This window comes from Oxyura jamaicensis, chromosome 15 (assembly GCF_011077185.1).
Source record: "Oxyura jamaicensis isolate SHBP4307 breed ruddy duck chromosome 15, BPBGC_Ojam_1.0, whole genome shotgun sequence".
Lineage (NCBI taxonomy): Eukaryota > Metazoa > Chordata > Aves > Anseriformes > Anatidae > Oxyura > Oxyura jamaicensis.
Window position 1 is genome coordinate 3,125,837 of NC_048907.1, and position 16,135 is coordinate 3,141,971.

The window sequence follows — 16,135 nt, forward strand, 5'->3', positions numbered from 1 at the left end:
AGGACGTTGCTGGAGACCACAGCCCCTGCATTAATTCTGTTTGCAATAAGAATGATTCACTTCTTTCTGATTACTTTACCATTACACAAAAATGATGGCCTTTTCACCAAAATCTTAATTTTATTTCTTTGAAAGCTATCCATAAGACATAAAGCAGTTATCACATTAATTACAAGCTAAGTTTATTGAAAAAATGTAAAAATCACTGTACTTTAACACGTGATACTGAGACTCTAGCCAGCAGAGCAATTACATACGCCCCCAGGCACACACATTTCTCCTGTTTAAACAAAAGCCCTGTTTTAAATGCTAGCTGTAACCACTGATAATAAAGCAGCCTGCATCTGAAACAGCACATTAGGAATCTTTTATTAAGCACCAGCTTAATATTTGCTTACAGTACTCAATGATCTTTTTGCTTTAACTTCCTTTTACCTCTCGTTGATTATTTTTTTCTTCATAAGCACTTAATTCTTCCTTGGTACAAAACATATCCCAAAAAAAAAAAAAAGGCAAAATCCTTTACACGTGTTCCTGTGGAAATGCTTAATGTTGTTGCTGCTTTGCCTCTTCACTGCCCAGGACCTGACAGACTCTTGTTCATGAACTGTCTCTTCACGAAGCAGATCCACCACTGCAGAAGAAAGCACAAAATAAGAAAATATGCAAAAGCAGTTTCAATGCAATAAATTAAATAGTGACTACCAAGTCTTCAACCACTGACAAATAACAAATGTTAAGGCTCCCATTTTGCACATACAATTTTCCCTATTGGTTTCTATTGGAATTTAGGAAAACAAGATGACAGGAGTGGATCCAATGAGATATAATATACGGCTGCAGACTCTGAATTAAAGCAGGATATTCTCCTTTCTACTATTTCAATACTATTTTGACAGTTTATTCTGTGTATGCTATTTCTTCCAATATATTTAGTCCACTATAATAATAAACAAGGAATGCATCAGAAAGCTATGCCTTTGAAACTACATTTGCCTAAATACTTTGAATGTTAAAAACAGTCATATTTGCACATGAAACATATAACCAGGAGGTAATTCATGCATTGATTGGCTATTTTTTAAAATCTGGGTATGAGGCAAAACGGTCTACTTCAAGGAAGCTATCAGATCAGAACCACCCAGGAAAATAAACAGCATTTCTCATGCCCACAGATTTCTGAAAACCTTGAGTCCTTAGCCAACAGCATGCAGCACTTTGAAGAACTGAATGAGGCACCACTTATTACTACCCTGCTTTTAAAAGTAGCCAAAATCGTCATTTGCTGTCTTTAATATTACAGATGAAATGTATTGAAAATGTATTGAAAATATTGCTATAAAACCAGGGAAGCCTGCTTCCTGCGCGTGGTTCTGTTGCCCACATCTGATCACTCACCCCATCATTTCACTTCTCTGAAAAAACAGCCAAGCCTCTCATTAAATCTGTGTTGATCACACTAAAGCCTTACCTTACTAGGCTTGTCACTCTGAGGATCAAATACTTTTTCACAAAGCCGAAGACCGGTTTCTTGCCTGAGCTGCTGCAAGTAGGCTCTCATCACCTCTGAAACACAGCACAAGCACAAAACAGCATCAAGTGAAATTGGAAGCACTGGGCTCTGTTACAGAATTTACCTAGCAATTATGTTGATGCAAAAGCCTCAGACCCCTATTGCTCTGCTCTGTTGGATTTATGGATCCAGGGAAGTTTTTGGGCCCCTGAGGTCAGAAAATACATCTTATGCAGCCCTTAGAAGACAGAGCTACAAATTTAGAAGATTCAGTTTTCAAGGTCACTTTTCTAGTAGTCGCAAAAATGCAGCTGCTAAAGTACGGGCCAAAAAAAGCCTCCAGAGTTCTTGGTTTAGTCTTACCTTCCTCCTGCTTGTTGGTAGGTTTGGCATAAATGGCATTAAGTGGAAAGCCAGGTTCCCCGGGGATTGGGAAGTTAGTGATTCCTAGTGTGTACATCTCCTTCTCTCCTTGGCCTTTGGAGTTACACTGGAAGAACCAGGCAAACAATTGATTAAAACTGACAAACAAAAGCCTTAGACTCAAATATTTTACCAGAAGCTAAAACATAAAGACTCATCAAGATCAGCATCACAACATCTCTTTGGAGATCCACAGCCTCAAGTATTGGTGGCTCTGACAACTGGGACTGTGGTGAGCAGTGTTAGTTGTACCCCTAGGAGGAGAGAGTATCAGCAAATACTCTCGAGTACAATCCCAGAACAGACTGTTTCCCTGCTTACCTTCTGCAGCTTTTTCAAGCACTCAGAAATGTAGAGAGTTATGTAGATCAGTGTTCTGTCTGCCTCATTCTGCAAAATAAGAGCACACACAGAGCCCAGGCACTGTCAGACTACAGGACGCTTTATGGAAGTGGTAAAAGTTTGAAACAGGAATGAATTCAAACCATTTGGGATAACAATTTCCTCATCAGAGAGGAACTTCTAATTCATGACATTTATCCAATTAAAAAAAAATAAATGGGAGAAAGGGGAGGTTTTGTTATCTAATAGAACTATTTAACTTGAAAATAAATGGATATTTGTACCACCAATTATCCAAGACTTTCTGTATACACAGTATCACAAAAAATTACCTTAATTTCATAATTTTTGAAGAAAACATTGGCTTTGAAGTAGTAGATGGCTTCATCTATAATATCTACATCCTTAGCTTAAAAAAAAAAAAAAAGAAAAAGTTAAACGGTGTACCAGTACACAACATTTGATCATAACTTTTATTCACTGAAGTACATAAACAACTGTTCTTGCAAAAACAAGATCATTTACGAAGTGCAGAAAAGAGGGCTACGCTATAGTCTTTTTCATGTGAAAGACTGGTGAACTCAGACCATAATATTTAAGTTTCCTGCTCTTAGCAGGAGTTTTAACTCCCTTTTCCTCCTTCCACCATGACTTCTCACTTCACAAAGGGCAGCAGTTCAGCAGTTCCTCAGTTTCCTACCAGTTGAGTAACTTGAGTGTTCAGTGTTGGGATGCCCAAGACTAAAGTTTTGGCTTTTTGCTACCCTACAGTGCTGCCTTTCTTCCTCCTCATCCTTCGGCTTCAGAGCAGCCGAGTGTTCTCAGCCTCAGCCCCAAAGTGAGAGTTCTCTGCAGTTAAACCTCTGCTTCCTCTGACATCAGAGGGTTTGCACCACCATGTCCTCAGAGCCTGCTGACAAGCACACTGAGACATTGGAGGAAGTGTGAAAATAGTAACTGTAGGCTTCATTTTAATTACTAAAGTAACCAAATTAGGCAGAGCTGTTCCAGGTAACTATTGTATGATAATTTTCTATGGCTTCTAACACATCAGTATCTGAAAACGTCATCTACAAAGCACTCCATTTCTTAGCCACAACTCCTCACTCTTACTAGGTCTGGGACAAACTGTGAAATGACTTTAAACAATATACAAAGGGGCTTTCAGAGATAAACTTACTTTCCCGGGGCGCTGGGCCTTTGAACTGGCTTCTGATGGGTAACAGCGCCATGTTCCCAACCAGCTTGGTATCAGAGTCCATTAAAGTTGAGTGGTAAGCCTACAGACAGGGGAGAAAGCTTGTTATTAATGCCACTGAAAATGGGCATTTTAGCATCCTCTTGGCAGTGCAGACTGATCACAGATCTCTCCTGTATCTTCACTGAAGTCAGTTTTGTTGGTTAGCTGCACTTCCAGCAACCTTTCCTTGCACAAACAACTTATATTTTTTAACAGGGCCCATATCTCAGCACCATTCTGGTGATGACCATCACCCTGGATACCATTTACATTAGCAGTGGTGGAAAACAGGACAAAATTGGTCCGGCCAACCCGTGTGTGCTGCTCCATCCCTGGGCTGCCTGAACCCCAGCTGCATGGCTCCTCAGCGGGAGCAGCCCTGCAGTGGGGCATTGCACAGATCACAGAATTGGTCATTAAACGAGGTAGTTACTCCATCACTAGAAAGGGATTTTGTTCCATGTCTAGCTAATAATAATAGATAATAATAACAAAAATCAGGCTTATCACATACACGCTCAAGAAGATTTCTGTGTGCTACAACAAGTGTAACTGGGGTAAAAAGCCCAACCCTCTAAATATGACACTTCCTGGAAAATTGGCTTTGACCAAGTGACCATTTAGGAAGCCTTCCCTGCCCCGCAGCCCTGCCTTTGCGGGGCTGTGGCAGGCTACCGCCCTCCCACCGGGGGGAGGAAGAAGAAGGAGGAAGATGAAGGCTCCGGCCTTGCAGCAGCCTCCCAGCAACGCCAACCCCCCTCCAAAGTGCCAGTCTCCAGCGGCTACGGCCCCGTTCCGCTCTCAAACCCGGCCCCGTTCCCTTTTCACCCCCGGCCCCACAGCCGAGCCCCGGCCCCACAGCGCCCGGCCGCGCCCGGCCTCCCGCCCCGCGCCCGCGCCGGGCCTCCCGCGGGCTGCCCGGGCCCCTCACCGGCATCTCGGAGGGCAGGGGGCAGCTCGGCGGGGCCGAGCGGGTGGATGGCAGGGATGGGTTCACAGCAAACCTTCCTCTTCCTCTTCGTCGGCCGCCGGGGCTGCAGGAAATGAGGCAGCAGGGCGGTGCGAGCAGGGGAAGCCGCAGCCTGCGCCGCCCCGAGAGGCGCCGCTCCCGGCCGGGGAAGGAGCTGAGGTGGGGAGCGGGTTGAGGCAGCACGGAGCCAGCCCCACCGGGGTGGGTTTGGGGCGGTGAAGTGTTTGAAGAGCCCCAAGTTCGTCTGGTACTAGTGACCCGTGGTCCTCCTGGAGAGCCAGTGTGTCAAATTTCACCCATAAATGGACTCGTTGTGTGAGGCAGGCAGGAAAAATTGGGGGGATTTGAAGCTGAAGGGCTTGGACTTCTTTCCATGCTCCATGAGCAGGACATGGTCAGAGGGATGCCCCATCACTGGGGGTACTCAAGGCCAGGCTGGATGGGGCTGGGGGCAGCCTTGGGTCTGTGAGGCCCTTTTCTACCCAAACCATTCGGTGATTCTGTGACTCAGCCCTAGGATGTGCCAGGCTGGAGGTGAGCTAAACCAGCAAAATTTAATTCAGCCAGATCAGGCCCCAACGTGATGGGATTAACCCCAGATAGGCATCAAGACTAGTCACATCATGAGTTTAACCTCCTCTGTAACTATTAAAAAATGAGTATGTTTTTTGACTCCATGTTTCAAAGTTCTGAAGAACTATTACCTGGCTGATGTTCATGTTTTGTGGGAACAGGCTTAATTTTTAATACACAAACCATATATCCTATATAGTGAGAGGTGACATGCCTATACAGAAGCATCCACTGAAGTTAAGCATTACATAACCATGCGACCTTTACGGAAAATAATTTAATTCAAGGAGTCCATGAGCAAAACTCATTCCTCAGGGTTAAGGAAAAGGCAAGGTTAATAGATACTTGGACATGAGCAGCAGAACATCCTCCAATTCAGCTGAAAGTAGCTGAGTAAATATTAGACTAATACATTTTAGGAGAAGAACTAAAAAAAATAAATTGAAACATTTAAGAGAATCCGGGAACTTTCTGTACTTAGAACTAAAACCAACAGTATAGTTCACAATATTCTGTCATATAAACTGACATATAGCCCCCTTCTCAGTAGAAATTTTAGTTATCTTACAGATAAAACATCAAATATGTTTGTACAGCAGTGGATTTTTTGTTGTTTTGAACACACAGGCAAGGTATTTTCTTCCTCCTTCTGAGCATCTATTTTTCACTCATTTACGTGATCTTGAAAATACTCATCCACAAGAGCAGATTTATCTTCTTCATGTTCCTGCCAGAAAGAAAACAAAAAAGGTAAACCCGACTTTTCCCTAGTGGCTGTTTTACATTGTCTGTTCTGCGATGCTTTATTTTAGAAACCACAACAGGAACAATGTCTAATATTGTTCCATAAAACAAAGAGCAAAACTTTCTGAAAAGATGTTTCTAGAGGTATGAAAAATGTATAGATCAAAATCTAAATGCAGGTATTTTGCATATTCAGAGAGTACAAAACCGAATTGAAAGCATTATAGAAGCACTGGACTTGTTCCTTATGAGTTATGAGCTGAATAATAAAACTAGACAAACCCTGGAACTGATTTTAACCCAGTGGTCTTCTATCATATATTTTACATGATAGATGTATGAGAGATACAGATTAGGAATAACTTTGCAACACGAGATATTGATGCAGCAGTTTTTAGGGGAGTTTGAACAAACGTGAAGGAAAAGATCTTGGTGATCTTAATGGCCCTTTCTGACCTTTAAAGGTTAAAATGCTATTATTTTTGAAATTAAAGCATTACTTTCAACACAACCATTTGAACGGTACTTGCACATGCAAGACAGTATTAAAGAATCTCATTTTTGTAACTGTAAATGAAGATGATATAAGCATTGTCACTAAAAGACTAAACATGGCTTATTTTGAACCATACGAAGGCAATCATTTATTAACAAGGCAAAGAACACATTTGTATCATAATTTGTATTATGAAGCCTTTCTAATTTTTCATCTTGTCATCAGAAGTACCTTACCTTTGGTTCTTTAAATTCAAGATCTTCTCCATACTGAATGGTAAGGTCTATGTGCTGCAGAACTATGTTTATACTTTCCTCATCAGAGCGATCAAAAGGCAGAAATCGAACCATACCATAATCATCAATCTAGAGAAAGGATTCAAAAGATATTTAAGACACCAAGTCTCCTCACAGCACTCTAAACCACTGCCTTAAACTACACTTATATTTTCCTTGCCCAGACAGCTAAAGCCATTTGAAAGAAAACTGTAAACCAATGGTAGTTCCCAAATCAGAATATACATACCAATCCACATATGGATTTAGTCAGTTTTTTAAACATTTTGCTTTTCAATAGGTTTGTAGAATCTTCAATCATAGAATACATATCCGGATCTAAGTACCTGGAAGAAACAAACTCATCACTAACACAGACATACAGAATACGTGAGCGACTATGCTTTTAGACAGCTACCACAGCCACCTATCATTCTGTGATCTGAGTGAACTACTTATGACAACTTATAACCCTTGTTAAATATAGTTTTTGTAAATATTTTAATATTTCAGATTATGATTGCTAGTAGAAAAAGATTTTTTTTTTTAAAAAATGTCTTTTTGCTAATACACTTTTATACTTAAGAAAGGAAGACCACAGGGAAAACTATTTTTTTTCAAATTGTAGTACAAATGTAAAAGTAACACAGAGGTAATTCAGTATGTTCAGTACCGAAACAAGTTAGGATCACCTCTAGTTTACGTTTTCAGGGAAGTGCAGTACCCCAGACTGTCATTCAGAATGATGCAAGTTATTCAAGATGATTTTTTAAAGAAAAATCTAGAGATACATACACACATGGAGCTAACCTTTTGACTTTGACTAAACTGTAAGCATCCTATCCAGGCATTTAAAGACTACATTTGATGCAGAACAAATTCATCTTTTCCCATTCCAAAAAGAGTATATTTTAACTGGGGGAAAGATTAGACTGAGTTCTGAGTGAAATTTACCTCAAGGTATCACACAACAGAGTAAGAAGTGTTTTGGAACTTACTTTTCTATTTCCTTCTTAGCTTTCTTGCTCAACAAATCCATTTTAGTCATGATGTTAATCTGTGGAATCTCTAAAGAGATCATTGCACTGAGTGCTGCCAGAATTCCAGAGATAAACTGAAGAAATATAAAAAAAATAACATAGTTAAGTACCAAAAACCACAAAACCATTGAGCAGGACACAATCTACCATACAGCAAGTCTAGCTAATGAATACGTGAAACAAGGGCACGAGGCCAAGTGGGGAGTCATTATCTCTGCTGGAAAAGGGAGGTGCCAAGGTTCCTGTCTGCCAGCTGTTTCCAGGGCTTTGTATCTGGATCTGTCACTGAAAAGGACATTAAGAAAACTCAAAGCCCTTCTCGGGATTCTTATTGCTGGATAAGGCAAGGGTCATGCTCTCTCTCCAAATCTGAGAAAGCTCTCATAGAATCACAATTTAGGCTGGAAGGAACTTTTAGAGATTATCTGGTCCCTACCAACACTCAAGGCAGAGCTAACTTTGCAGTCAGATTAGGTCACTCAGGGTTTTTGTCCACTCAAGTTTTGGACAACTCCACAAATTTACATTACGCAGCCTCTCTATGCCCCTGCTCCCGCCTGACCATTCTCACAGTGCAGGGTATTTCCTTTACATCCAGCTGGAACTTTCCTTTCTACAACCTTTGAGGCAGCTCAAGCCAGCAATCAGATCTCCCCGTTTAGCATTCCTTTCTTCGGCCTAAACAAACCCAGGTCCCTACATCGATCAGATTCCTTGTTCTACATCAATATGAACTTTTACAACTGTTTACAAGATTTCAAATGGATACCTTGAAAGATTCCACCATAAATTGAGAGTCAACGAGAAACACTCCACAGACACGGAATTCCCACTGCTGAAGCTGCTCCACCAGCTGTTTCATCACTGGCAAATGTGTATAGAGTTCAATCTGACCTAAGACACACTTGGAATATTAATATGCAGAAATGTAAAGCTAACAGAAACATTTCACAGTTATCGGTTATAGAAATACGGGCATTACACTCAGTATGAATGACAGCTGATAAAGAAAGCCCCATCTTTCAGACAACTGTGCCTGTATTTGGAAGGAATTGTACTGGTTAAGTGGGAATGAATTAAAATTGCACCAGGGGAGGTTTAGATTAGATGTCAGGAAGAATTTTCTTTGTGGAAAGAGTGGTTAGGCATGGGCCCAGGGAAGCAGTGGGGTCCCCATCCCTGGCGGTATTTAAGAGACGCATGGATGTGCCCCTTAAGGACATGGTTTAGTCGTGGACTTGGCAGTGTTAGATGATGGTCGGACTTGCTGATCTTATGGGTCGTTTTCCAACCTAAATGATTCTGTGATTCTGTGAACAGCATAGAAATCATCTTGAACATGTTATGCTGTGTACAAAGCACGACGCCGACACATAAACGCTCGTTTACCTGGGCAGTCAAACAGGATGTAGTCATCCTCCACGTGCCCCAGGCTCTCCTCCAGCCAGTTGAAGTTGTTGGCGAAGTACTCCATGCAGAACACCAGGCCCCCGTTGGGGCCAAACCTCAAGGAATCATCCTCCATAACATCATCCACCTCTATCAGCTCACGGATATCTGCAACGACAGGCACACACGGCGCGGCTCCGGCGGGGGAGTTCCCTGGCCTGCCACCACCCCGGTCCCTCAGCAACCCCCCCGGTCCCCTCACCTGCCATCACGGGGTACCCGAACAGCTCCGCCGCCGGGTCCAGGTTGACCACCTGCACGGCTCTGCCCAGCGCCTCGCAGTGCTGCACCATGGCGGCGCAGTACGTGCTCTGCAAGGCACATGCGAGCCGTCAGCGCCCTCCTCACCGTCCCGTCACCGGCCCTCGCCCCCCCTCGCCCCTCCTCACCTTCCCGCTGCCCGCCGGGCCCATCACCAGCTGCGCGTAGCGCGGCATGGCGGCGGCCCGGGGGGGGAGTGTGAGAGAGAGCTCCGCGAAACGGCCCCGCTCGGTCCCTCCGCCGCCCCGTAGCTGGGTCCGGTCGCCTCACGGAGCGGCTCCGCCCCGAGGCTCTCGCGAGAGGGCGGCGGCGGGGCCGGGGGAGGCGCGGGGCCTGGGGCCTGCAGCCGCCGCCGCCGCCGCCGCCACCATCACCGGAGGAGCGGGAACCGCGGCCTGAGGGGGCCGCCCGGTAACGGTGCGTGCCGCCCGGCTTTACCTCAGCCCCTCTCCCGGTCCCCGCAAGTCCCCCTCTCGGTCCCTGAGGCCACATCCCCGCACTCCCCATTCCTTCTCCTTCTCCTCCCGGCCCTTCAGGTGCCCCCCGCCGGCCCCCAGCCCCTCACGGCACCCGAGCCCCATCGCCTCCCGGTCCCGTTCCCTCAGCGCTGTCCCGGCCCCGCGCTGCTGCCTTTGGACTCCTCTTCCCGAGCCCCGTGGCTGTGTGTGTGAACCCTTGTGAAGTGTGGCAGGGGGTGAGGGCGGTTTGCTTGTGGGGGTTTTATTGGGATTTGTTGGCTTTGCCGGTGTCCCAGGACCAGATCTGGACTCTTCAGATGACTTAAATGACCCCTTTTGTTAATTTGCTGGCGGTCCCTCCACCCTTCCACACAGCATGCCACTGATTTAACATAATCCCTCACGTTTTGCTTAAAACAGCATGTTCCAGAATCCCACGTGCTCTTCTTGCACATCTTTATTTTACACTACATTTTCTGCCTTCTCCCTTCCATACTACAGTTCCAGTTTGCTTGGAAGCTTTTGCAGCCATTTTCTCCTCATGGTTACTCCCAGATTTCCCCTGCTGTTCTTACGATTTCATGTCTTTCCTCCGGGCCTTGTACTTCTGTCAGTCTCCGAGGCTTTTGCAGAGTACAGAAAGATGTGAATAACACAAAACTGTTTTGTTTCATTCATTTAATTCTGTGACCCGCAGGCTTGTGACATGGCCACAGACGTAGCTGATCCTGTGGTCCCTGACTGCAAAGGAGACGTAAGGAGCGGTGCCAGGTCAGATGCTGACTATCCTCTTCGGGTTCTCTACTGCGGAGGCAAGTGCTGAAGGGGCAGTGGGCCACGATTCTTCCAGTGCGCTGCTTGTGAGAGCAGCCTAGCGGAAAGAGTGAGAGAATTGGAGATCTTTTTCTGGTCAGCTTTTGTTGAAAAGATAGACCACGGTCAGCGTGACCTTTCTGAGCTTCTTTCTGAAGTAGTTTGTGTGGTGTGTTTTATCCAAAGCGTGAAATGTGGGGGGCTCCTGTAAAAGTTACAATAGTGGGGATGGTGCTCAGGCTGCAAACTTCTCAGCAGAGATTTGTTCCTGCAGAAAGCTAGTAAAAAGCACCTTTAGCACAGACGAGATATCTCTGAATATCAGTATGTTAATAAATAAAGTTGGAATTAAAATAATTGTTGCACTGCGTTTAGAATTGTTTTACTCATTACATTTGTCATTATAGAGATGAATTTTTAAAATGAAATAACGTACTTACCTAAAACATATCCCTCGATTATTTATTTTGCATTGTGCTTGAACGCAGTTGCAGGGGATTAGAAAAGAATCCCTGCTGTGCGTGAGTCTGCACGGTTTGCTTGGGTGTGTTTTAGAGTCAAGCCCATTCAACAAGTTACCCGTCATCTTTGATGGGCTTGGGCCTAGATTTTCTTGGGACACAGTTTTCCAAACTGTATGCATCTCCTTCCTTCAGTGACCGATTGCTCTTGCTGTGATAGCTTTATTCTAACGCACAGCATGAGAGCAAATGACTAATGGGAGGAAAAAATGTGGAGTGGTATCAATAAAATAATCTTTCGAGTCAGCATGAGGTTATAACCAGAAGTTACAATGTAAGAAGTCATCCCTAGCTTCACAACACCAATTTGAATTAACACCAAGGTTGTATGTTGAGAACTTTTTTGTAATTTATTTTTTTTTCCCTCCCCTCTTTCTCCAGTCTGTTCACTGCCAACAGAGGTGAGTTAATTTTTTTTGTAATTTCTGATCTATGATTTCTAAGATGATTCTTTCTGACCTTCTCTGGCTTTTAATTGTGGCAGTTCTGTGCTTCAGTCGCTCTCATCTTTAGGATGCCACGAGGCTCCTCATGTGCTGCTAGAGTGTTGGTATTGAGTCACCCTAAAGAGAAAGGGCTGAGCTAAACAGAAAATGTATTTTGCTCTATTTGTTTGTGACAACATTCATGTGTCGTTTCTTCTCTAGTACTGCGAATACATGCCTGATGTGACTAAATGCAGACAATGGTTAGAAAAGAATTTTCCAGATGAGTTTGCAAAACTTACAGTAGGTAAGAATCTTTCTCAATTTTCTGGCTTATATGTGTACTTAAATGTATTCAGAAGTCTTTGAGCCTGTCCATTTCTCGTCTTTCCCATCTTCCAGTTGTCTGAAAGTTAAACCATTTTCTCAAAAGTCTAGCGTGCTTTTGGATGCTGTGCAAATAAGAAAATCTCAGAAACAATATTTGAGCTTTATTAAGGTTTCTGCTGTAACCAGTCATCCGTGCATTTGTTTCCTGTCAAAGCAAATTTATCCAGTTTTTATGTCATTCCAGTTGACAGTGGATTGCTGGAGGAAAGGTCGTTAGTGATAGGGAGCTTGTTGATTAGAATTTAAATGTCGTTAATTTCTGTCCCTTCTTGGAAACTATGCAGAGACTGTATTGAAGCTAACTGCATCCTCGAGCTGAATGTCACAGGTCTAATTCGTCCCAGCACTAGAATGAGGTTGTAATATGCATCAGTCAAGGAACCGTGGCGCTAAAGCAAGCCGCTTAGGGATCTAGCAAAATGTCAGTGTGCCTTACTTCCTGTTTCTGTAAGGGCATGTGGTAATCTGACCACTCATTTTGTTCTCTTTCTTCTCACCACTCCGTTCTGATGTACGTAAGAAAATTCACCCAAACAGGAAGCTGGGGTTGGAGAAGGCCAAGGAACTGCAGGAGAAGAGGAAGAGAAGAAGAAGCAAAAGAGAGGCAAGGTCTAAATAGTTGTTTGTGGAATTGATTCATGAACAGTTTGGGACATCTTTTTCTCATCTGTAGGCCTGGATGGGGCATGGCTTTCTTGTGTTTTGGTTGTGTTAGCTACCCTTCGACTCCGCACAAAGGATACCATATACAATTCTTCCAGCTGATAGCAGGGTTGGTACAGCGATGTGTGCCGTGTTAGTGAAGAGACCTGGGCTGCGTATCTGATTGTCCCGTCATTGCAATGGCACTTATTCAGGGAGTAATCATTTTCATCCCCAGATCAGCTGGCATACCTCCCCAAATGCCTGTTTTTACACTGTTTAACGTGAGCTTGTAGGTTGCTTGCAGAGTAGAACAAAGATTGCTTGCCTCTAGAAATGCCTCATGATGCTGCTTTTGCCTTTTTTCCTTCCGTTCCTCCCCAGTATTACTGTTAGTTATTTCTGTTTAATTAACACCCTTTCCATCATAAACCAGAATGCTGTGGTTGTTCATATGTATTTGCCTGCTTATTGTCAGCATTCTGTAGTGCTTCATAAATGATGGTTAATGGCCCAGCAGGATTCAAATTTTAAGCCACACATCACTGCAGATGTTTTATTTCTGTGTCTTGTTAACCAGTTATGTTTACTTCGTCAGTGGGATGTGTGTAGTGACAACAGTAACTTGGAATCTGTAGCTTGGATGCTTCTTCCAGAGACTTCAGGACATTTTTTTTCAATGTTATTTTATTGTGTGGGGTGCTATGGCTAGTATGGTTTTCGTTATAAAGTAAGTATTTAAAATCATTGGAGATTTTCTCCTAGAATCTCAAGTTTCATGTAACTTAGGGTGTGGTGTTAAGTGTGATGGTACAAGATACTCTAGAAGAGAGGGTGAGGAAAATGAGCAAAAACTTAGTGCAGATGTTGACTGAAGAAACTTTGAGATAGCTGACCATTTAAGACAATAAATTGTTATCAATTTATAATAATGTAGAACTGAAAGTGCTGCACATTAAGGAAAAGAAATATTTGCAAGGGGTTACTTTGCTTGTCATAAATTCTTGGAGAATTCTTGGTTTTCTTGGTGAGAAGGCTCTAGAACAAAACTTCAGTTACCCTTGGGTAACTTCAGTTTATACAAAATCAACTGCTGTGGCTGGCTTCTGTCTGAGGCATGCTTTTTTTCTACTAACCCATATATATAAAATGTTTCATCCGTGTCCTGCATGAATATCTAGAACTTCACGTGCTGTTTAACCCAGCAGTCCAAGCAGGCAGGTTCTCCTGGCCTTAGTAAATGGACATGAGTAAGTTGCTTTGCATCAAACCCAAAGTAAAGTGTTGGGAACCCCCCGTTTTTCTCATTGTAACGGGGTTCTGATGTGTGTGCTATGCTTTAATGCATATTTGACATGCAGAGCTTTCTTGTGCAATGTATTTTTGCTTACATACGTAGATGGGGAGATAGGTTTTGTTGTTAATGGGTGAAATCTTACTTAGTCTTTTTTCTTTTACTGTTCTGTCATTTAACCGTGTAATCTTACCTTCTGTTTTAAAGGAGGAAGAGGTCAGATAAAACAGAAAAAGAAGACTGTACCACAAAAAGTTACAATAGCTAAAATTCCTAGAGCAAAGAAAAAATATGTCACAAGAGTATGTGGCCTTGCAACCTTTGGTGAGTTGACTTTTGTTAGGTGTATTTTGTTGCCTTTAGATTTGCCTTTACCCTAATATCACCTAGAGTCTTGGCTTGTTTCCTGTGAGTAAAAAAGGTTTCAATTCTGATTTTTTCCCCCCACTGTATGTGTCTTGTCCTCTATTCTGTTATATCCCTTTTAGTTTGTATTTCTTTACACCTTTTTTTTAAAAAAAAAGTTAACTTAAGGCTGGGTATTGTCTTTTATTCTCTGCTGGTACACCTTGTCTGAAATATTTAGCCATTACTTGGTTAATTCTGTCAGTCACTACCTGTTTTTTTAAAAAACTTGTAAATAAGTTATTCGCTTTGGTCAGCTGCAGACATCTTAGCCACTTGGTGTTATATCTGTAATAACATTTTGTTTCGCATACGGATCACTGGCTTTGTCAAAGTTTTAATCTTGGTTGTATTAAAAAGATACGTTACATGTTTCCTGCATAAGAGTTTTGTTGGTTTTCTTGAGGGACCAGTAATAATTCAGGAGCTCAATCTGAACTGGTTGTGTATATTTGTGCTGGAAACCAATCTCAAAGATCACTGGGACTTGGTTCTAAAAGAAACAGACTGAAGCAATTTTGTAGTGAAAGAATAGTTAAATCACTGTAGAAGTTACTCAGAACTGGATGGGTTTTTAATCAGTTCTGCATTTGTGTTTTTGGTGAGTGCGTGCAGCCTAGACGTGCAGAAGCAGAACAAACAGATGACTTCTAGTGATTTTGGCCTTGAAGAGTTTGCAGATTTCTTAAGTCTGTTGTTTTGTATATAAGTATCAGACTTGCTTTCAGTGGAAATCATATTAAAGTTTTAACTGTCAAATACCACTCGTCTTTCAACAGTTAATATTTAAATTTTGGTTTTAAAAAACAAGTAAAAACTTGAGAAAAACCTGGTAGACAATGACTGTACTTACACTGTCAATTTTCCCATAAACAGAAATTGATCTTAAGGAAGCGCAAAGGTTTTTTGCTCAGAAATTTTCCTGCGGTGCCTCAGTAACAGGAGAAGATGAAATAATCATTCAGGGGGATTTCACAGATGACATTATCGACGTAATACAGGAGAAGTGGCCTGAGGTAATAAACAGTTTCTTTTGTAAGGCCTCTAGTTTTCCACAGTAGCCTGTGACTTTTCCAGTCATTTTCAAAAATGGGTGTCATCTTTGGTAGACTGTTGTGCAAAAATAAGACCGGTTGTTGCCCTTCCTCCTACATCTGAACAATCAGGTTAAGGAGTGATTAAAGTTGAAGCTGAATGTTGCTTCCATTGTCCAAGAAACATTAAATCATTTTGAAAAGAAACGTGAACTCATTTTGGGTTGGGCTGAATTGTAGATGGTTGAGAGGTTTGGTTGCACTGCTGTAAGTGCAGACAGCTTCTTTGACTCTCCCTTGTTCTGGTATTTCCTGGTTTTAATTCCTTCTGAAATAACTCTGTAGGCTTGTTCAGAGCCTCATAGGCTCAGCTGTGTGATACAGGCATGTGTCACTCGCTTGGCATTTACAGCAGGGAGTCTCAGATGGCACTGTGTGCTTCTCTTGCACTTCATTACATGTACAGTGAAGAATATTGAGTGAGATGCATAGCAAGGAAATATACTTAACCTGTTTTGGCTTTCTTCCCCGTAGGTGGATGATGACAGCATTGAAGATCTTGGAGAAGTCAAGAAGTGATAGTGAAAGACTACCTTTATTTAATTTTATGGTTATTAATGACGTAGCCAAAGTGAGGCTTCTAAATCCATTGACTCTGCAGTGAAACTGTGGAGAACCCGTATCCTTGGCATTTTCACTGTTCTGTATAGGCTGCTTCTTTTTTTGTTGTGATATTTGCCAAAGCTAAATTGGGGTTCTATCATGCTTACGCATGAAGTAGATTTAAATAAAATTACTGTTCCTCACTGAGTAGTGTTTGTGGTCTG

At 42.6% G+C, this 16,135-nt stretch overlaps 3 protein-coding genes across 3 annotated transcripts; 1 reads left to right on the forward strand and 2 right to left on the reverse strand.

Moving 5' to 3' along the window:
• Positions 1-100: 100 nt before the first annotated feature.
• ARPC3 (actin related protein 2/3 complex subunit 3) lies at positions 101-4,770 on the reverse strand (the record flags this gene model as incomplete). Its single annotated transcript, XM_035340892.1, has 7 exons — positions 101-634; positions 1,472-1,566; positions 1,877-2,003; positions 2,258-2,326; positions 2,611-2,687; positions 3,459-3,558; positions 4,450-4,770. Coding segments are annotated over 7 exons (852 nt in total), but the record flags the coding sequence as incomplete, so codon positions are not given.
• Positions 4,771-5,319: 549 nt separating this feature from the next.
• On the reverse strand, positions 5,320-9,603 carry GPN3 (GPN-loop GTPase 3). Its single transcript, XM_035340361.1, has 8 exons — positions 9,455-9,603; positions 9,268-9,376; positions 9,006-9,173; positions 8,386-8,510; positions 7,575-7,690; positions 6,827-6,923; positions 6,538-6,666; positions 5,320-5,788 (listed from the first exon to the last, which is right to left on the reverse strand). The coding sequence occupies exons 1-8, from the start codon at positions 9,500-9,502 to the stop codon at positions 5,726-5,728; spliced, it is 855 nt and encodes a 284-aa protein (XP_035196252.1). The 5' UTR covers positions 9,503-9,603; the 3' UTR covers positions 5,320-5,725.
• A 33-nt stretch (positions 9,604-9,636) lies between these two features.
• Positions 9,637-16,116, forward strand: DENR (density regulated re-initiation and release factor). Its single transcript, XM_035340362.1, has 8 exons — positions 9,637-9,743; positions 10,482-10,596; positions 11,500-11,519; positions 11,766-11,850; positions 12,454-12,537; positions 14,077-14,193; positions 15,151-15,290; positions 15,843-16,116. Exons 2-8 carry the CDS (start codon positions 10,491-10,493, stop codon positions 15,885-15,887), a joined length of 597 nt encoding a protein of 198 aa, XP_035196253.1. The 5' UTR covers positions 9,637-9,743; positions 10,482-10,490; the 3' UTR covers positions 15,888-16,116.
• Positions 16,117-16,135: the final 19 nt, after the last annotated feature.

Coding starts and splice junctions, on each gene's coding strand:
- DENR (XM_035340362.1), top strand. CDS start 10,491: ATGGCCACAGACGTAGCTGATCCTGTGGTCCCTGACTGCAAAGGAGAC. Junction 10,597..11,499: donor TCGGGTTCTCTACTGCGGAG/GCAAGTGCTGAA, acceptor CTCTTTCTCCAG/TCTGTTCACTGCCAACAGAG. Junction 12,538..14,076: donor GAAGAAGAAGCAAAAGAGAG/GCAAGGTCTAAA, acceptor TCTGTTTTAAAG/GAGGAAGAGGTCAGATAAAA.
- GPN3 (XM_035340361.1), bottom strand. CDS start 9,502: ATGCCGCGCTACGCGCAGCTGGTGATGGGCCCGGCGGGCAGCGGGAAG. Junction 9,377..9,454: donor GCCCGGCGGGCAGCGGGAAG/GTGAGGAGGGGC, acceptor TGTGCCTTGCAG/AGCACGTACTGCGCCGCCAT. Junction 9,174..9,267: donor CGGGTACCCCGTGATGGCAG/GTGAGGGGACCG, acceptor CTGTCGTTGCAG/ATATCCGTGAGCTGATAGAG.